The sequence below is a fragment of the Neophocaena asiaeorientalis genome, unplaced genomic scaffold (assembly GCF_003031525.2).
Source record: "Neophocaena asiaeorientalis asiaeorientalis breed wild unplaced genomic scaffold, Neophocaena_asiaeorientalis_V1.1 scaffold92, whole genome shotgun sequence".
NCBI classification, from domain to species: domain Eukaryota; kingdom Metazoa; phylum Chordata; class Mammalia; order Artiodactyla; family Phocoenidae; genus Neophocaena; species Neophocaena asiaeorientalis.
The window spans coordinates 1,654,504-1,675,615 of NW_020174057.1; the positions used below are offsets into that span (position 1 = coordinate 1,654,504).

The 21,112-nt window shown below is 39.3% G+C and overlaps 2 protein-coding genes across 3 annotated transcripts in view; one reads left to right on the plus strand and one right to left on the minus strand.

Moving 5' to 3' along the window:
* CCDC38 (coiled-coil domain containing 38) overlaps positions 1 to 7,695 on the plus strand; it is a 40,631-nt gene extending 32,936 nt beyond the window's left edge. The window contains exons 12-14 of the mRNA XM_024754376.1: positions 2,928 to 3,133; positions 5,248 to 5,341; positions 7,433 to 7,695. Of these exons, the coding sequence (XP_024610144.1) occupies positions 2,928 to 3,133; positions 5,248 to 5,341; positions 7,433 to 7,546 (414 nt within the window). The 3' untranslated portion in view covers positions 7,547 to 7,695. The remainder of the gene's footprint in view (positions 1 to 2,927; positions 3,134 to 5,247; positions 5,342 to 7,432) is intronic.
* A 918-nt stretch (positions 7,696 to 8,613) lies between these two features.
* SNRPF (small nuclear ribonucleoprotein polypeptide F) lies at positions 8,614 to 17,758 on the minus strand. Of its 2 annotated transcripts, none has more exons than XM_024754382.1 (4): positions 17,634 to 17,758; positions 14,854 to 14,979; positions 9,361 to 9,425; positions 8,614 to 8,748 (listed from the first exon to the last, which is right to left on the minus strand). In XM_024754382.1, exons 1-4 carry the CDS (start codon positions 17,634 to 17,636, stop codon positions 8,682 to 8,684), a joined length of 261 nt encoding a protein of 86 aa, XP_024610150.1. In that variant the 5' UTR covers positions 17,637 to 17,758; the 3' UTR covers positions 8,614 to 8,681. The 2 variants fall into 2 exon arrangements, with proteins under 2 accessions (XP_024610150.1, XP_024610149.1); XM_024754381.1 differs by lacking the exon at positions 17,634 to 17,758 and adding an exon at positions 16,629 to 16,786.
* Positions 17,759 to 21,112: the final 3,354 nt, after the last annotated feature.

Consider the following 21,112-nt stretch of genomic DNA (forward strand, 5'->3'; position numbering starts at 1 on the left):
CAAGTGTAATTTTGGCATCCATGTATTATATACTCTGGGAAAATGGAGCTAATAATTCACAGTGTCTCCCAAAAATGTGAAATGTTGGGGCAGAGAAGCAGAGGCAGAGCAGGACAATTGGCAGGGGAAAGTATTCTTTTCTAAGAATTTTCCAGCTTCCCCACTCCCATTCTTTTCATATGTTGAAATGTGCAAAACATAATCCTTTATGAGTGAATAAGCATAGCTGTGTCTAATTTTAATATTCATAAATTATCATAGGTATTTTGGAGCTATGAGTATTTTATTCTTTCAAAATTTCCACACTCTTTAACTGTACTTAATCCCCTAAAAACATTTTTCCTTGATTCAATATTTTACTTTTAAAATAAAATTTTAAACTCAATTATAATGTAATACTGAAAAATGCACAGATCCTAAGTTTATCTCTCAAGGAATTTCCTCAAGGTGAACACACCATTACCACCCCCAGAAGCCTCCCACATGCCCCGTTCCAGTCTCTACCATACACCCAAGATGACCACTATCTTGACTTCTCTCACCATCGATTAGCTTTCATGTTTTTGAACTTTATATAAATGGAATCATGTAATATGTCTGGCTTGTCTGGTTTCTTCCTCTCAACATTGTTTGTGAGATTCATACATGTTGTTTTGTGCAGTTGTTTGTTTATCGAACATGAAATGGAATGTAAGCTATTCCATTGTTCAATTTGCAGAACGTCCTCATCTCTCATTTTATCGTTCTTGGGCACAGGGAGCTAATCAAGTTCAATTGCAAAAGTTGTTTATAGTCAAAACTCAGCAGAACATAACATGGATTAGAATTACAGAATCCTTGAGTTGGAAAGGACTTTAAAGGTCATCTAGACACTACCCCCTCGCCTATCCAGTTTTGATACAACTATTTCTCCTGATCATTGCTCTGGTCAGATCACTTCCCATTCACTGCTGAAGGCATCCAGAGTTCGTATCCAGTATTCTGAGCCTTTCACGGTCCTGTCCCGCTACACAGCAGGAAGCAGCATCTCCTCCCACTTCTTGCAGCCTCTCTTGGCTGCCCCTCCTCCGAGGTGCTCTGGGCTGGGCCCGCCATCTGGTGGCAGCTCCAGGGATGGGACTGATGCTTTACAGGCTCATCTGTAGGCCTGTGCCTTGAGCTCCCTTTTTCCTTGTCCTTCTGCTCTGTTGGGCCAGGCCCTCAATCTTTTTCATACATGAGTATTTTCTTTAACCTCATTCCCCAATCCTACTTCTTACTGTTCTTAACTTGTTATCTTAATAAAATATCTCTCCTTGTCTTTTCCTCTCCTGTTTGACAGGCAGAACTTAAAAAGAAAACAAGATATGCTGAAAGGTCGCTGCCCATCCATCTCTAAAGCTCTAAGCGTTCAAGAGGTTTCCCCACAAAACTTCCATCAACTTACTAATCATTCTCATATTAAAGATGTTTTCTCAGAATATACATTTTTTTCCATATCCAAGTACAATATTTTAGCCCCTTGATGAGTTATACTTTTTTCCTTTTATATTTTTCTATATATCTAAAGTTTCTAAAAGGAATGTGTTAATATAAATAGGAATACAATAAATGTTATTTAGAAAGGGAAAGAAAAAAGCAGCTTTATGGCAAATAGGACTTTTGTTTTTTTTTACTTTTTCCTTTTAAATTATTTTGTATTTCTCCAAATTTCCTAGAAGAAGCATGTTTTAAATATAAATAGGGAATACAGTAAGTGTTACTTTAGAAGAAAAACGGGGGACTTTATGGCAAACAGGACCATCAGAAAGCTTGTTAAACTAGGTGGGACAGACAAGCTGTTTGAAGTAAACTATTGGTAACAGATCTTGACTTGTAATTAAGTGTTGGTGGCTCTGTAATGAGTCTGTGGTTTCAGGAGGGGTCTCCCATGGCTCCTGGAGCTACACCTGTCTTGAGGATTATTTGTCCTTGGCTTTATGGTGATTCTCATCTTCCTGAGCAGAAGCAGGAATGGGGGCAGGATGCTACCTGGAGAACGATTTACTTTGCCCAGTTTATTGAGATCCTTTTATCTGCGAATGCCGGGTACACAGTGGAGAGACAAAAAGTTTCCTTACGGTCCCGAAACATGTTACCTACAAGCTTGAGCATCTCTACCAACAGTTAAAATGGCACAGTGGCCAGGTACAGGGATCAGCAAGGTTTGGCCTAAGCCTCTGCTTAGACTGGAGTACTAGAATGGCTTCCCAGTGGAGAGAATGAAAAAACTCCTCAAAAGATTTTATAGGCCAGCTTAGGAATCTGTTTGCTTGTAACTTTTTTTTTCCTTAGAGAATGCATTCATTTATTCAGCAAACATTTATTAAGTGCACAGTTATGTGCAAGGTGCTGCTTTAGATATAAGTGTAAAAATAAGAAATAGCTCCTGCCTTCCAGGTGCTTACAGTCTAGGAGGGGAGATAAGGCATGTATGCAAATAACTATCATACAGGATTATAGTTTTAGCAAATTAGAATAGTAAGGGCAAAAAAGGGAGCTCACACACTGTGCTGCTAGGAAATGCGTTAGAGTGGGGAAAAAAAGGATTTAAAATGTTTATGTAGTGTCTACTTGAATGGGAATGATACAGAAAACATTCAAGCAAAAAGACAATCTGTCCTATTAAGTTACTTTTTATACCTAGACTGAAATATTTTTAAAGAAAATAATCCAAGGTGTTACTATAGTAATGATCTGACTATAAATTATAACATAAATTCAATGCTGCATTTTCTTACTGTTCTATGTTGTTTTAAAGTTTTTCTTTTAAAAAAGGAAATACTTAGAAGAACATAAAAGCCTTTTTCATTATAATATAGTAAAAGGGAATTTTACGTTTATTGAATGAACAATAAAATAGTAATGAAATTTTATGTTTTCTGCTCTCCTTTTCTTCTCAACCTCAGGAAAAACTGATAGACTCTCTTAGTAAAAAAATTAATCAAGTATACAAAGTCTGCATTGGAGATGCTGAGGTTGGCAGCCTCAACTCAGTTCAAAAGCTGGTAAGAGTAGAGTCTCGCCTGGTGGAACTGAGTGATCTCATTGAATCCATTCCCAAAGAAAACGTGGAGGCAATTGAAAGGATGAAACAGAAAGAACGACGGCAAAAGTACAGTCACTGTCTTATGATGTAAATGTAGTGAAAGACTTAATGAGAAGCTGTTGTTGCTTGGATTCCACACACATTAAGGAAGTCTATTATATGGCAAGTCTCTATTATACGCCATATAGAGACACAGTGGAATCAAACCCAGCCCTGCCCTCCTCATGGAGCTATTATTTAGTGTGGAGACATATAACATCCATATTCTTACGAAATAAATATCTCGTTATCAATGGTAAAACGAGCACTGTGAAGGAAAGAGTTCATCAGGGGCAAATGACATAGTTTCGGATGGGCAAGGGGTCCTTCTAGCCTGAAAAAGTGAATTTTCAGAGTGAATATTCACTACTTACATGAAAATTTTCAAAGGGCTATAAATGTAGAAGGAGAACTATACTTGTGGTGAAGGGCCCAAGACTAGAATTAGGAGCCTTTCATTGGAAAACTACAGGGAGACTCAATCAATGAAGGAATTGTTTGAAAGTTAGAGCCATGTAATGAGGGTTTTCCTCAGTTCCTAACTGCCAACACTTAAATACATCACATTTACTCATTAACTCATTTATTCCTCAAGATAATCTCATGAAGATTGTCATCCCTGGAACACATACCACCACCCTCACCTCCACCCCTGCCCAGCCCCCATGTCCCCACATCTTTGCCTAGCTTGGGGCCTTTCCCGGAGAATCCACTGATTTAGAAATTTCCATACCAAGTTAAATAAGGATTTTATGTACATACTACCTTTGAGGCAATGACTATTATAAATATAATATGATCCCTAGTATAATGTAGCATATAGAGAATGCTTATAGGTGGAATAATGTTCTTGTTATAGCAAAAAAACATGTTGGCAGGCATACTAGAACTATGGCTATGAGCATGGGCATTAGAGCTGACCTGCCTGGGTTCAATCCAGGTTCTGCCATTTACAACTTTTGTGACCTTAGGCAGGCCACACAACCTCTCTTAAGTTTCAGTTTCCTTATCTGTAAAATGGCAGTAATAATGGAACTTATCTCACAGGGTTGTTGTGAGGATTAAATTAAATAAGCTATGTAAAAGCGCTAAAGCATGCTTGGCATATAGTAAGTACTCAAAGAGTAGCCATTAATATTAGATACTTTGTTACTGCTTACATTACTGGGCTGGGGGGGATATGGTTTCCTCCATATAAAAACAAAGTCCAGAATATATTAAGGTGATCCTGATGGGATTTTATTGAATATGAAGCAATTTTTTTAAGAAATCATAAATGAAAATCACTCCTTCCAGAAGATGACCTTTGACTAATTATACTAAGAGCATTTGCATCTTGTAATTACTACTATTTCCAGTAGTGATACATGAACCTAATTCCAATTACTTATCATTCTTATCAAAAGGAGAATTTTACTGGATTTTTCCCATAGTTTGGAGGCACCTAACATAACACCTAATTTTGCATAAAAATGTTCAGTGAATGTTACATTGATAATTATATACATCCATACAAAAGCTATCACTTGTCCAGTGGTTATTCTGTACCAGGCATTGGACTAGACAGTTTGCGTAAGTCAGCTCATTTAATTTTATCTTCATAACAACCCTAAAGAGAACAAAGACAAATACTATTTCTTGGCCTTAATTTGAGGATAACATTCAAAAAGATTTACTGGAAAGTATGTTTTTGTGGTTATCCATTGAACTATATACACTTGTGATCTGTGTACTTTTCTCCACATTATACTTCAGTAAAAAGGTTTAAAAAGAGGGGGAAATAGCTGGAAATTAATTCAAGTGGCTGCCACACGGATTAACTGCGAAGTACCGAACTGTAAATGGAGTGATGAGAAAGCTTTGCTGAGGTGCTTGTTTTAGACCAAGATTTGGATAGATTTTACTTCTTCCAAAATGGTGACATGCATTTTCTTCCTATTTCAACACAAACAGGATTTGTTGTTGAAATTTCACCTGAATATTCAAAACCCATAGATTTGGGTGAAGATGAAGTATTATTTTCATTTAACCTTAAAGGAAACTTTATAATATTTAGATAATTCTTTACCAAATAGTAATGATGTAGGTCTTTTTTACTTTCTGTGATTTATAGTTAGAACAATGTCTTCCCCTCTTGACAGGTTGCGTGAAGAGAAAGTGAAAGAAAAACAAAAACACCAGGAGGAAAGGCTAAAAACTGCTCTGGAAAGAGCAGGAGCACAACCAAAGAAAAAGGTTTGTGTTTTGTTATTGATAGGTTCCACTACATCAATGTGTGAGGGCTTCTGTGGTGCAAAAACAAAATACCTAACTCATCTAATTTATCCAGGTTAAACTTCAGTAAGATTGCTAACAGCTTAAATTGATCTCTCTCTGGTTCCTTGCTACTTTTAGAATGATTCAAATTACTGGTTCTACAGTTCTCCATTAGACTAACTTTTTGGTAAAAGAAACCTCTCCCCTCTCCTCTTTTTCTTTAGCTTCAGGTGCCATGAAACTAGAGAATTAAAAAAATAATAGTAAGTGAATTACATATTACTGGAAGGGTCTTTTAATCCTCACACTGTAAAAATAATGAGACTTATAGTTGAAGTTAAAATAATTTACCCAGAGTCACTTCAGATTTAGCAGCAGAATCTGACCAGAAGCCAAGGTTCTTCATATTTCAAGACTACCTGTTCAATAAGTTTAGAATTGGGCAGTCACAGAGTGCATGTGGTCTATGACTCCCCCTAGGTGTGAAGGGCCTTTTGTTTCTATATGCCACTCTCCCTCCTCTGAGCTAGAGTCTGAAGTATATTCCAGGAAGGCAATCTCATAGTTAACTGCAAAGCTAATATGGACATTGATTCTCACCATAGTCACAGCTAACCTATAGTGAATGCTTCTGTGCCTCACAACCAGCCTTTGAGGTAAGTACTTAAAGTTCTGAAGTATGGTAACTGTTAATATGTACTATGTCAAAAAGTGATAATTAATTTTATTTAAATAAGCATTTCATCTTTAAAAGGGTCTGTACTTATCTAGTTCAACTCTGCTTCTCTTGAGAAGTTCAACTCTAACTTCTCTTCTTCTAAGAGAGAATTAATCATTCATCACCCTGCTACATGTATATACTATTATTTACTAAACTCACCAAATTAAAGTGATTATTTTTTAATATATCCATCTTTCCTTTTAGACCATGAATGAGTTTTATGACCTTTGTATCCCCAATGCCTGGCACATAGTGGACACTCAATAAATGCTTACTGAATTAACAGACTAAAAATGAGAATGAAAACTAAATCTGGAAGAAAATTGGAGAAAGAATGTTGATAAGTCAACAATGTATGAAGACCTCTGAAAGAAGATTTTACTCTTTCAGAGGACATTTCATCACTGGCAATTTTCTCAGACAGAAATTAATAACAAAGGTTATCAAAGGAGATCATCACCAGTGAGGGAAAAAATATGACATTAGGAAAGGAATTCAAGGATTCCAGTCCTCTAAGGATATTTTTGTTGTTATAATGAGGGGAGGACTGCTAGTGCTATTTAGTTCTCTGGAGTCAGGAATGTCAAACATTCTACAATGCAGGGGACAGTCACACACAGGGTTGGTGCCCCTTTTGAGGCACAATGGAAATGTCCCATCAAATTTCATGTCTAACAGAACAGTTTTCTTATCCATTTAATTTATACAAATTCAGATATAAAGGCAAAACAAAAAATAAATGAATGAATAAGAAGGAGGAGAAAAGACTCAAAGAGAAAGATTAGTATGATATACTTGAGTATATGCTCCAGAGAGAATAAATAGGTATGAACTGGGGTATCCCTAAGCCTCTCCTGGTGGGACCAAGAGCCAACAGGATTTCTAGTGCCTAAGAAAATAGTACATGGTTTTCTCAAGGTTTTGTTTAACAGGATTTTTAAATGCCAGTCAGCTGTTGCTTAGCAGAGGAAAGTGGTCTCTTCGAACCAATGGAGTAGAAATTAGCTATGGCAATTACTGAGAAATGAAGTGTTGGCCTCAAACATGGAGTTTCTCTAAGCTTAGCATACCTGAAACACAAGCTATCTGATGACTTTATCTAAATCCTCCCACTTGCCCATAAAACCTAACTGCCCTGTCTTCTGCATACCATGGTGCTCCATTCGTTACTTAACTTTGCCTGCATTTGGACATCCATTAGGTTATCAATCCCTTTGTAATTGGGATTATTATTTACTATTTTAAACTATATTATTCTACAGAAAAATCAAGTTAATATTAGGATTTTAGTTACACTTCAATAGAAAATGGTTATATGAAAATATTAAGTACTTTTTCTTTTGTTTCAGCTGGGAAGACAACTTATCTACCGCTCAAAACCTCCATCTGGTAACAAACGTGAACTACTTTTAGTCAAGGATACAAGAACAAAATCACTGGAGCAAGAATATTTTTTCACTTGAATAGGAGCAGTAAGACATTTATAACCAGAATGCTTTAGGCATATTTTGTAGATTTTTGCTTTTCAGTAATGGCAATATTCTGCCCCACACACAGGCCTAACCAATTTCAGGAAGACAGGTCCTTACTCTAAAAGGCTCTTAGGATTGGAAATGGGAGTTATTTTCCTTTGTTGAAGACCTTTATTATCCACATCCTAACCAGTATTCCATACAGCTAAACATTTATACTTTCTGTTGTCCCAGGTGGGGATACACATCCAAAGTGACCTTACTGATGTAACTGTATGGTGAATGACCATTTAAGTGCAATAATGGCATTCTGACAACCTAAGACTTTAAATAATCTTTTTTTTTTCAACCAGTCCACAGGAAAGTTCATAGTGTAAATTTTATCATTGTGGAGTATACATTTTAACAATGTGCAACTCTAAAATACTGATTTCAGGAGTTTAAAACTTAAATGAAAACTACTAGATTATGTTCTCATGAGAACATAATGAGACATAACCAACCATGAGACTGATTTTTAATTCACATTAAGGGGTTCTGTTCAGAAAACTTAATTCTCTTAAGTGAACAAACCATATGTCTTCAGCCTACATGTCAGTTCATAATTTCTGTTGTGTTCTATACTCAAAACCATCTTAATTTTCAGGTGACGTTTCAATTTTAGCTGTAATGTGCATATCATTTAGCTCACATTGATATAGAATTAACATGTAATTTATTGACTACTAAGTAAAATAATACAGTCTATATTAACTCTAAGAAAATATTTAACTTTATATGTGTCCAAAGTGGCTCAAAAATAACTCTAAAAGAAACAGTTGCTTTTAAAAGGTCTCAGTTAATATACAATTACGAGGGCTAAAATTGACTTTCATAAACACTTACAGAGCATATAAATAAATTTCCCTTATAGAAAAAAAAATACAGCATTGGGCTTACATGAAAACCAACTTGAATAAAGTTGGGTGGCTTTTAAAGCATTAGTTCTGTGAATAATTTTTCAACTGTTTCAACATTTGAGCTCTGCATGTAAATATCTGAATATGAATAGCTCACAGTCAAGTTGAAAAACAAACAAATCTTTATTGTCTACAAATATATATAAAAAAATTCCCCCCAAAAGATGCTATTCTCTCATTTCCCCATCTTCTTCTTCTTCTTCAACACCCCTGATATAAAGGACATTATTACACCTGTAAACAGAAAAACAGTCCATTTTGTTGTTCCAACAAGAAACCATATAAGATCTGAATTACTACGTTTATTAGATTTTTTCATTACAAAAATATTAATGCTAAAATTATAATACATCATTTCTTTCTCTTTTTTAAAAAAATTTACCTTTGGTTTGTTAAAGAGCACATGACACTCATTTTTATACCATGCGGTTGTTAAAAAATGGTATCTTTATGATCTTCCAAAGGGAATAATGACTAGAATTTGCAGATGTGAAGCTAGTTCTAGAAAATAAGTGTAATACGAATCCCTAACAGCAGCCAGACCCACCTAAAATTCAAAACCAAGCTCTTGCAACTAAAACCACTGAAAAAGGTACAGTTAAGAGCTAGAAAGTTTAATATCAACACTAGAAAAACCTTAAGAATGAACAATTCCCAAATATTTAAATCTGCTTTGACAAGTTTAACAATTTCAAGAATCTTGAAGTCTAGTTGTAGAATGTTATGTTAAAATTAATAGTGATTAAAAAAAAGGATTTCTGAGATTGGGGCACTAATAGTTTATTTAAACAGGTATTTTTACTGCTCACCAGTAACTCCTAATATAAACTACTGATGTTTTGTTACCTTATTAAAACTTCACCCAGATGTCCAGATAATGCTCCATCTATGTATTCTTCTGTGTTTGCAAGCTTTAAATAAAAAGAAAATATATTAGTATAATCACACAAGAGGAAAATAGTATTATACACCTAATATTGGTGAGGGAACTTATTAACAGAGACCTTTCGGTACCAATGACTCACATTTACCTACAATAATTAGAAGATTAGCTTTCTATTACTACTGTAGTACTTTTTGGTTTCATATAAACATTCAGTAAAGTTAACATTGATGGATATAGAACTGATATATAATAAAGCTCGTTTCAACACAATTTTTTAAATATCTCAATAATGTACTATTTCTTTCTATTAAACATTAAAACAACATGTCAAGGAAGACAGTCTCCAATTTATGAATAAGCTGTGAATAATTCAGGTCTAAAGAAACAGACGTTAACTTTTCTCAGAGTAATAGCATTATATCATATTGAGGAACCCAATGGGTACAAAAGCTATGGCTAAAATACCAAGTACTCTTATATTAGTCAACAACCAAACTAAAGAACTGAATAAGAATTTTTAAAAATTATGTGCTAATAAACAGGAAAAAAATAAGTTCTTAAGAGGAGGTTTAATTAAGAGTGACCTTTATCGTTACTTTAGAGAACTCTATTATTTCTAATTTTACATCAAAATGTTTAGCTTTCCTTTTACATAAAGATAAACTTTACTTATAATTAAAAAAAATTACAATCAGTGCTACTGGGACTCACAAAAGAAATGAACAAGATAGAAAGGAAACAGGGAAGTTTCCTTCATTAACTAGGCAAGTGGGCAAAGGGAAAGAAAAATAGGTCTTAGAGAGGATATAACGTAAGGCATTTAAAACATGTTAATGAATTAATAATGCTACTGGATATTATTCCTTCTCCTATAGAGAACAAAAAATAACCTCTTATACTCAGGGGATATGGTTTTGTCTGAAATTGTTGCCAACAATTAGTTTTGTATGCAATAGCTCTCAGAAATAATGTATTAACATCAACTAATTTTTTTTTAAAGCGATTATTTCCAGCAGATGTTCACCAACATTTAAACTCGTTTCTAAATTATAATAATGCTCCAAAGGCCTTCTACCACACTTTAAAAAAATTGAACTATAGCTGATTTACAATACTGTGTTAGTTTCAGGTGCACAGCAAAGTAATTCAGTTACCCCGTTTTTCAGATTCTTTTCCATTATAGGTTATTATAAGATATTGAATATATAGTTCCCTGTTTTATACAGTGGGTCCTTGTTGTTTATCTATTTTATACACAGCAGTGTGTATCTGTTAATCCCAAGCTCCTAATTTATCTCTCCCCTCACTCCTTCCCCTTTGGTAACCACAGGTTTGTTTTCTGTCTCCGAGTCTGTTTCTGTTTCATAAATAAGTTCATTTGTATCATTTTTTAGATTTCACATTTAAGTGATATCATATGATATTTGCCATTTTCTGTCTGACTTCCTTCACTTAGTATGATCATCTTTAGGTCCATCCATGTTGCTGCAAATGGCATTACTGCATTCTTTTTATGGCTGAGTAATATTCCATTGTGTGTGTGTGATACATATGTACCACATCTTCTTTATTCACTCATCTGTCGATGGACATTTAGGTTACTTCCATCCACGTCTTGGCTATTATAAACAGTACTGCTATGAACACTGGGGTGCATGTATCTTTTTGAATTAGTGTTTTCTCCAGATATATGCCCAGGAGTGGGATTGCTGGGTCATATGGTAACTCTATTTTTTGTTTGTTTTTGCGGTACGCGGGCCTCTCACTGTTGTGGCCTCTCGTGTTGCGGAGCACAGGCTCTGGACGCGCAGGCTCCGGACGCGCAGGCTCAGTGGCCGTGGCTCCGGACGCGCAGGCTCAGCAGCCATGGCTCACGGGCCCAGCTGCTCCGCGGCACGTGGGATCTTCCCAGACCAGGTAACGAACCCGTGTCCCCTGCATCAGCAGGCGGACTCTCAACCACTGCGCCACCAGGGAAGCCCTATTTTTTAGTTTTTTAAGGAACTCCCCCCATACTGTTCTCCATAGTGGCTCCACCAATTTACATTCCCCCCAACAGTGTAGGAGGGGTCCCGTTTCTCCACACCCTCTCCAGCATTTATTGTGTGTAGATTTTTTGATGATGGCCATTCTGACCAGTGTGAGGTGATACCTCATTGTAGTTTTGGTTTGCATTTTTCTAATAATTAGTGATGTTAAGCATCTTTTCATGTGACTTTTGGCCATCTGTATGTCTTCTTTGGAGAAATGTCTACTTAGGTCTTCTGCCCATTTCTTGATTGGGTTGTTTGGTTTTGTTTTGTTTTTTTGATATTGAGTTGTATGAGCTGTTTGTATATTATCACATTTTAAATAAAATCCAAAATTCTTACAATCCCTTAAAAGGTCTTCCATGACTACCATTCCAATCTTTCTATCATACTTCCTGTAACTCACTCTGCCCTCACCTTCTTGTTGTGCCTTGAAAAGAAAAAGCATGTTTCTGCCGCAAAGCCTTTGCAACTTGCTGTTCCCTCAGATTGGGATGCTCCTTCCCCAAACACTCTCTTCAGCTGCTCACTCAATTCTGGTCTCTGTCTAAATTTACTTCCTCAGAGAGGCTTTCCCTGGCTATCCTATCTAATACTGTACACTCTTGTCACCCTCTTCCATTTCTGCTTTCTTTTTCTCCATAGCATCTATCATTACCTGATACCATATCACATTATATTACCATCTCCCATCACTAAAACACAAACTTCTTGAGGATAGGGACTTTGTTTTTGTTCACTGGTGTATTCACAGTGCCAGGCACATAGGGGCTCGCAGTAAATATTCACTGAGTGAACAAACTCAAAAGCATCACCAATGCGGTTAGTTACTCAGAGATACATTTCATAACTCTGGCAGGTTCACTAGGAAGCCATATTACTTCTAAAATCGAATATTTGGTGGGTATTCTTTATTCCTTTCTTTTAATGAGATATAGTTCTTTATAAAATTCTCTTTTAAAGTATACAAGTCAGTGGTTTTTAGTATATTCATAAAGTTATGTAATTATCACCACTATCTAAGTCTGGAACATTTTCAGCACAATGGATATAGTCTTCAAATTTCTCTATGGCCTTGGTAAATGATTCCTGCTTAGGGAATTTTCCAGGCCAAAACCATGCTCTATAAGAACTTTGGGGACCTGAGCATTGTCTGTTCAGGTGGTAAACTCTTAAATTAAGGAAAATGTCAGCTTTGGGCCTACAAGTGCTCCTATTAGTACTGTGTCTACTGCACTATCAGTTTGGAATACTTGGAGTCATGATTGGTTTGACCACCTATCTAGGTACCCTTTAAAGTTCACTCATCAGCCATTAATCAGTCACATAAATACCTGCGCTTCAGGAAAATATAACCTCAAACTCTTTCTTCAAAAACCTGGCTGAAAACTATTGAATTAAACAACAAAAAAACCAAACACCCCAATTTAAAAATGGACAAAGGACACGAAGGACATGAACAGACATTTCTCCAAAGATATGTAAATGACCAATAAGCACATAAAAAGATCTTAACATCACTAATCATTAAGTAAATGCAAATCGAAACAATGAGATACCACTTCACACTCATTAGGATGACTATTAAAAAAAAAAACCAGAAAATAACAAGTGTTGGTGAGGATGTTAAGAAACTGGATCCCTTGTACATTGTTGGTGAAATGTAAAATGGTGCAGCTGCTGTGGAAAACAGTCTGGCACTTCCTCAAAAAATTAAACAAAGAATTACTGTATGATACAGCAATTCCACTTCTGAATACAGACTCAAAAGAAATGAAAGTAGAGACTCTAACTGATATTTGTACACCTATGTTCACTGAACTATTCACAACAGTCAAAAGGTGGAAACAATTCAAATATTCACCAACAGAAGAACGATTAAAATGAGGTGGAGGGACTTCCCTGGTGGCACAGTGGTTAAGAACCCGCCTGCCAATGCAGGGGACACGGGTTTGAGCCCTGGTCCCGGAGGATCCCACATGCCGCGGAGCAACTAAGCCCGTGTGCCACAACTACTGAGACTGCGCTCTGAGAAGCCCACGCACCGCAACGAAGAGTAGCACCCGCTCTCCGCAACTAGAGAAAGCCCACACGCAGCAATGAAGACCCAACACAGCCAATAAATAAATCAATAATTAAAAAAAAAAAAAAAAAAAAAAAAAAAATGAGGTGGAGTTGACCCTTGAACAACACAGGTTTGAGACTGCATGAACAAGCTGATGCAGAACCACGGATACGGAGGGCCAAGTATGGACTCAAGCATCTGTGGATTTCAGTATACCAGGCAGGTCCTGGAACCAATCCCCCAAGGATACTGAGGGACCGCTCACACAATGGAATATTTCAACCATAAAAAGGAATGAAATTCTGATACATGCTACAACATGGATGAACCCTGAAAACACCATGCTGAATGAAATAAGTCAGACACACAAGGACAAATATTGTAGGATTCCACTTATATGAGGTTCCTACAATAAAGACAAAAAGAACATTGTTTACCAGGAGGCAAAGGGAATGGGGAGTTATTGTTTAATGAGTACAGAGTTTCCCTTCGGGATGATGAAAAAGTTCTTGAAATGGATAATGGTGATGGATGCACAACCATGTGAATGCAGTTAATGCCACTGAGTTGCACACTTGAAAATGGTTAAAGTGGTAAATTTTGTGCTATATATATTTTACCTCAATTAAAAACAAAAAACAAAACGTGGCTGAAACATTTACAGAAGCTAGTTTAATAGACAAGTAGCCAGTTCATTAATTCTTTTGGTCAGTCTGTCTTCTCCCTCAAGAATTGCTTTTATCGGGCTTCCCTAGTGGTGCAGTGGTTGAGGGTCCGCCTGCCGATGCAGGGGACACGGGTTCGTGCCCCGGTCCAGGAAGATCCCACATGCCGCGGAGCGGCTGGGCCCGTGAGCCATGGCCGCTAAGCCTGCGCGTCCGGAGCCTGTGCTCCACAATGGAAGAGGCCACAACAGTGAGAGGCCCGAGTACCGCAAAAAAAAAAAAAAAAAAAAAGAATTGCTTTTATCAAATTACTTTGATGTTGTACATTTAGCATTCATCAAAAGACTTAAGAGTTTCACTGGAAAAGTTTCTCTCAGAGCTAAGTGCTGGGAAAAGTTTTGCTTTTTCTGCGAACTCTAGTGTATTTGTCTTATGGCATTGTGAATCAAATGTCTGAGCTCTTCTTACTTTTAACCGCTAGGAGTCAAATCCGTGCTTGAATTTTGGTTTAATATGTCTCATACATAGTTATCACAGTTACAACACCCTCCTTGGCCTTGACTTTATTCCTGAATTTTGCTCTGTGTTTGTCAATTAAATTAATTACATCTTTGTAAGTCACACTAAACCTTTGAGGAGTCAGGTGAAGAAAAATAAATACAATTTAATGATCTTTGTAACTCTTCAGCTTACCTGCATGTTCATATAGCCATCTACAGACACCAGGTAGCCTTTGTACTCCATTCCCCACTTAAGCTTCACCATTACTGGCTTTCCTGTTAATCCATTGAGGAAAGGTTTGGGATTGAGGGGCAAACTCTGCACAAAGAACAAAAAAAGAACCCAATTGATTATTTTTCCTTAGTTTGGCTTCCATTACCTACTCTCTTCTCTATCAAATCACCAATATTTTATAGTATCCAAATGAAGCAAAACTCTTGTTTCCTCACATTATTACATAATTTTCACTTTTGTTGAAGAACATCAGAGAAACTTAAATACCCAGTTAGCCAATTTCACCTTCAATCCATCAAGACTTGTAGAAGTATTCATTGTTCACTTAAGAAACACTGAACACCTAATATGCATCACTCACTGTTCCAAGGCCATAAAGAAACAAAGGTAAAGGCAGAAAAAAGAAAAAAAAAAAAAGCAGATAACAGTCCCTGTCCTCAGGCCCACAGTGGGAGGGGGGAGGGCCAAAACACATGCAAATAGACAATTATTTTGCAATGTAGTAAGAGGAGATATGCTGTGTACAAGGGTACCAAACAATCCAGGTTAAAAGAAAAGGAAGAGTTGCCTGAAATAAGTAATGCCTCTGTTTTAAAGAATGAGAGGTATTTCCAGAGGGAAAAGGGCTGATCTGGTGGGGTGGGGGTGGGGGTACCTATGTAAAAGGAGGGAAGAGTGAACAAGGGATCTCAGGGACACACAAATTAGTTTTGTATGAGGCTACAGAAGGAGGCAGGGACAGATCATGCTCCACGATCTTCAACTGAATTCCAGGAGCTAGGACTAGGTCTTCTTTGACTTTGCAGTGCCTCCTACATATGGGCAGTCACTTAATGTTTGTTTATTCAGCTAACCGGTAGTACCCCCAGTGAATTCAGACTTTTCTTCCTTTCCTCATCTGCTCACTCATCGGCCAAAGAAAGAAAACCAAGAAACTTGGCTACTAAACCCTCTAGAATAAGCACATTCACAGTGATCTCAAATGGATCTCCAGTTTTCACTCATCTTTCTCCAACGTATTAGCCACATGGCAAGTATTATTTTTATCATACCATGTCTCTGCTTAAAATGCTTCGATGGCTTCCAACTGCACTTGGAGTGGAACCCAGACCTCCTAAAACGGCCTAAGAGGTCTTGCCCGACCCTATCTCACAGCACCGTTTGCTCCCTTCTTAGCAGTTAACGTTATTCAAATTTATGTATTTATCGTTGTTTGATTAATGTCTGAGTTAACCTAGAGCAGGGTTCGCATCAGTATTTTTTATCCTATATTCTTAGCACCTAGAACGTTACCGGGCCCTGGCAGGTGGCAGGCGCTCAGTAAAGCTTTGCTAAACGAACAGGAGAATGCTCAAAGCCTGGGCTCTGTATTCCAAAGGGCTGCAGGGCCCCCCAACATCACGGGACGAAAGCGGATTGTGGAGTGTGATAAGTGGGACGTGAAAAACCGCTGCATTTTTACCCCAGCCCTGTGGCCCCAGGCAGCAAGGACACCTCAGACTCGGAAACAAAACGAAGACGGGGAAGGGGTCAGGGGCACTCCTGGGAAGGGGAGTGCTTCGGAAGGAGGGCGCGCCTCAGACACCCAGAGCAGGGAGAAAGGGGCTGGCCACCCGGCGCGCCGCGCCTCACGCGGATGAATGGGAAACGCGCGAACCAACCACCAGGCCCGGCAAGGCTGGTCACCCGCCCTCTCTCTCTCACGGGACACTTGCCGCTCTCTTTCTCCTTACCATCGCGACTACTGCTGCAGTAGTGGGCAAACGCTGCAGGCTACTCGCCGCCGACCCAGCTGTCGTCTGACCCTCGTGACTGGAGTAGCCACAGCAGGGACGCCAGCCGCGTAGCTTCCAGAGAAATGGCCGCCAAATAGCAGCGTGACCTTTCACCTCCGACTACCACTCAGAGGTCTTGCCCGACCCTATCTCATGACCACTATCCTTGCAGGCGGCTGTGGCTTTCTCTCAATTCCTCCAGCTAGTCAGGTGTTCCTTCCGGCCTCACAGCCTGTGCTCCTGTTCCCTGAGCTTGAGGTACACACGCTTCCTCCTGCTCTTCACGGGGCTGCATTCCATATCTCTTAGATTTCAGGTTCAATCCCTCCTCCAAGGGATGCCACCTGTAACCACTCTTCTAACGTACCACGGCGCCCCCTCACAGCACCGTTTGCTCCCTTCTTAGCAGTTAACGTTATTCAAAATTATGTATTTATCGTTGTTTGATTAATGTCTGAGTTAACCTAGAGCAGGGTTCGCATCAGTATTTTTTATCCTATATTCTTAGCACCTAGAACGTTACCGGGCCCTGGCAGGTGGCAGGCGCTCAGTAAAGCTTTGCTAAACGAACAGGAGAATGCTCAAAGCCTGGGCTCTGTATTCCAAAGGGCTGCAGGGCCCCCCAACATCACGGGACGAAAGCGGATTGTGGAGTGTGATAAGTGGGACGTGAAAAACCGCTGCATTTTTACCCCAGCCCTGTGGCCCCAGGCAGCAAGGACACCTCAGACTCGGAAACAAAACGAAGACGGGGAAGGGGTCAGGGGCACTCCTGGGAAGGGGAGTGCTTCGGAAGGAGGGCGCGCCTCAGACACCCAGAGCAGGGAGAAAGGGGCTGGCCACCCGGCGCGCCGCGCCTCACGCGGATGAATGGGAAACGCGCGAACCAACCACCAGGCCCGGCAAGGCTGGTCACCCGCCCTCTCTCTCTCACGGGACACTTGCCGCTCTCTTTCTCCTTACCATCGCGACTACTGCTGCAGTAGTGGGCAAACGCTGCAGGCTACTCGCCGCCGACCCAGCTGTCGTCTGACCCTCGTGACTGGAGTAGCCACAGCAGGGACGCCAGCCGCGTAGCTTCCAGAGAAATGGCCGCCAAATAGCAGCGTGACCTTTCACCTCCGACTACCACTCTTCTGGCTTCTGTGATTGGACGCAAAGAGGTGCGTGCTGATTGGAGGAGGTGGCTGGGCATGTCTCCTAGCAACCAGCTGCGCCGAGTGAGTGCGCGCGTCCATGGCAGTGCGCGGGCCTCCGGGAAACCGGCTGCTCCAAGCCAACGGGAGGATACCTGCGAGGCTGCAAATGCCGTGAGGCGGCTCTGGTTTCTCGTTTGCTCACCTAACTCGAGGATGCACTGTGTACCCTGTAGAGTGGACGTGATGTCTTGCCAACTTGGCTAGTGGGGGGTTCCTTTGTCCTCGTACACTTGGGAGAACGAATTTGGGGCTCTCGGGTTTCCTCCTCACTTTCCCACAGAATCTGTGCTGGGAGGTCTCCTCTGACACGGTCCCCTTCTCTCTGTTCTGTAATGCTCAATGCTCATGTCAACCCACTTCAGGGGAAGTGGGAGAAGCAAGACTAGATAGGCTAAGGGACGTGAAACGCACCGAAGTAAGTCAAGTACAGAATATATTTCAGATGAGGTTACATGGAGTCTAGAACATGGTGTGGTGGGCTCCCACTCCATCTGTTTCTTTTGCGTTGTGAGCAGAGGCCCGCTACAGTCTTTATACTGCACTTATAGCAGAAGGTGGAGGATGTTTACGCTATCACGGATTGATCCTTCTAATATAAGAGTGGAATTGTTGGGTCATACAGTAATTCTGTACTTGACTTTTTGAGGAGCTACCAAACTGCTTTCCACAATGCCTGCACCATTTTACATTCCCACTAGCAATGTATGAGATTTCTAATTTCCCCACATTCTCATCAACACTTATTTACCATTAAAAAATATTATCATAGTCATCCTAGTAATCCTAATAATAATAAGCCGTCTCATTGTGGGTTTGATTTGTATTTCCCTAATGACTAATGATGTGGAACAACTTTTCATGTGCTTATTGGCCATTTGTATATCTTTGGAGAAATGTCTGTTCAAGTCCTGTATGCCTTTTTTATATGTTCTATTTCTGGAACCCTTGAATGTATTGCCTAATTTGAAAAGTCATGTGACCATTCTGGGTCTCAGTTTCTTCGCTGATAACAATGAAGGGATTGGACTCGATCGGGGTTTTCAACCTCAATACTAGTGATATTTGGGGCCAGACAATTCTTGTTGTGGGGACTGCCCTTTGTATTGTAGAACGGATGTATTGTAGCAGTATCCCCAGACTTTACCAAGTAGATGCCAGTTGCGACGCCCTCCCTCCAAGTTGTGACAACCAAAATGTCTCCAGACATTGCCCAGTGTCTTCTGGAGGGCACAGTCGTCCCCTGTTGAAAACCACTGGATTAGATCCATGATTTGTAAACACAGGCCACAGACTTGGATCACTTTGCAGGTAGTATTGAGGCTTTGCAAACTATTTGTATTATTAAAAAATAAACAAAACAACTAACACATCGTACATTTATTTAACAGGGACTGTATAAGAATGATGAAAACCTGATGCTTCTCTGCTTTTGATTAGAATGAAATCAACTCGAAATACAAATACTAGTTGATAATCATGGATCAGAAGCTCTGATTGACATTTATAAAAATGGGAAAGCAAATTGGCAATAAATGATGTTTTTTAGTTTCATAAATCATAGATTCAGTTTGGGGGGAGGGTAGATAATAAAACTCTTTGCGGGTAAAAAGCTGGGAACCCCTCAGCTAGCTGACCAGTGTTAAATACTGACTTTAAACACAGTTCGGTTCTTTGCCGTACTTCCACAAGGTGGCAGTGGTGAGTTTTGAGTAAAATTTCTAATCATACAGGCACTTGGAAGTTAATCTGTTCAAAAGGGGACTTCACTGTTCTCAAAACACAAACGACCCACTACTGGGCATATACCTTGAGAAAACCATAATTCAAAAAGAGTCATGTACCAAAATGTTCACTGCAGCTCTATTTACAATAGCCCGGAGATGGAAACAACCTAAGTGTCCATCATTGGATGAATGGATAAAGAAGATGTGTGGCACATATGTACAATGGAATATTACTCAGCCATAAAATGAAACGAAATTGCGTTATTTGTAATGAGGTGGATGGACCTAGAGTCTGTCATACAGAGTGAAGTAAGTCAGAAAGAGAAAGACAAATACCGTATGCTAACACATATATATGGAATTTAAGAAAAAAAAATGTCATGAAGAACCTAGGGGTAAGACAGGAATAAAGACACAGACCTACTAGAGAATGGACTTGGGGGTATGGGGAGGGGGAAGGGTAAGCTGTGACAAAGTGAGAGAGTGGCATGGACATATATACACTACCAAACGTAAAATAGATAGCTAGTGGGAAGCAGCCGCATAGCACAGGGAGATCAGCTTTGTGCTTTGTGGCCACCTAGAGGGGTGGGATAGGGAGGGTGGGAGGGAGAGAGACGCAAGAGGGAAGAGATATGGGAACATATGTATATGTATTACTGATTCACTTTGTTATAAAGCAGAAACTAACACACCATTGTAAAGCAATTATACTCCAATAAAGATGTAAAAAAAAAAACCACAGAAACGAAACAGAACAAAACCACATAGAACTTCTCCCACAGTCTCCTGTGCTGTATAGTCCCCATCCCCCTCATCCGTCAAATGTTTCCAGTGAATCAAATTTTTAAAAATAAGCTTGTTATTCTACTTTTCATCTGTTACCCACCTTGTTGCTAGAAGTATCTCTAACCTCCCCTCCTCCAAAATAAAATGAAAATCTGGACATACTACTCTGCTACCTTTTTTTGGTTCCCATGTACCAGCGGCCTAAAACAAGTTCCTTCCCAAAGTTTCTTTCCAGCTTTATGTCTTTCCGTTCTGTCCCACAAACCACAAGCCTGGCCTTTGAATCACAGGCCATGTTTTTTTTTTGTTGTTTTTTTTTTACAACTCCATGTACTTACACATGATACTCTCTCCATCTAGAAATCCTTTCTCCTGTTTGCTTTGCCTGGAAAATTCTTATCTCCATGATCCAATTCAAATGGGCACTTTAGGTCTGAAGACTTCTCTTAAACTTCCCCAGGCCATTAGTTATTCTGTCACATGGTTCTACACCATCTATCCTGTTTTAACACCAGCTACCCTCTATTTTAGAGAAAAAAAGATTTTGTCCATTAACTCATTTGTTGCTGTTACATTTCGTTCCCTAATGCAATGCATATCATTTTCCACATTCTGTTGGCTAGAACACAGTCACATGACCTCACCTAAGTCCAATGGAGGCTGGGAAATGTGCTTTGTCAGTGCACAGGAGGAAAAAGGCAACGTGAACACAGAGTGGTCTCTGCCACCC

Coding starts and splice junctions, on each gene's coding strand:
- SNRPF (XM_024754382.1), bottom strand. Junction 9,426..14,853: donor ATGGCTATATGAACATGCAG/GTAAGCTGAAGA, acceptor TTTTATTTAAAG/CTTGCAAACACAGAAGAATA. Junction 8,749..9,360: donor CTGGGTGAAGTTTTAATAAG/GTAACAAAACAT, acceptor TTCTGTTTACAG/GTGTAATAATGTCCTTTATA.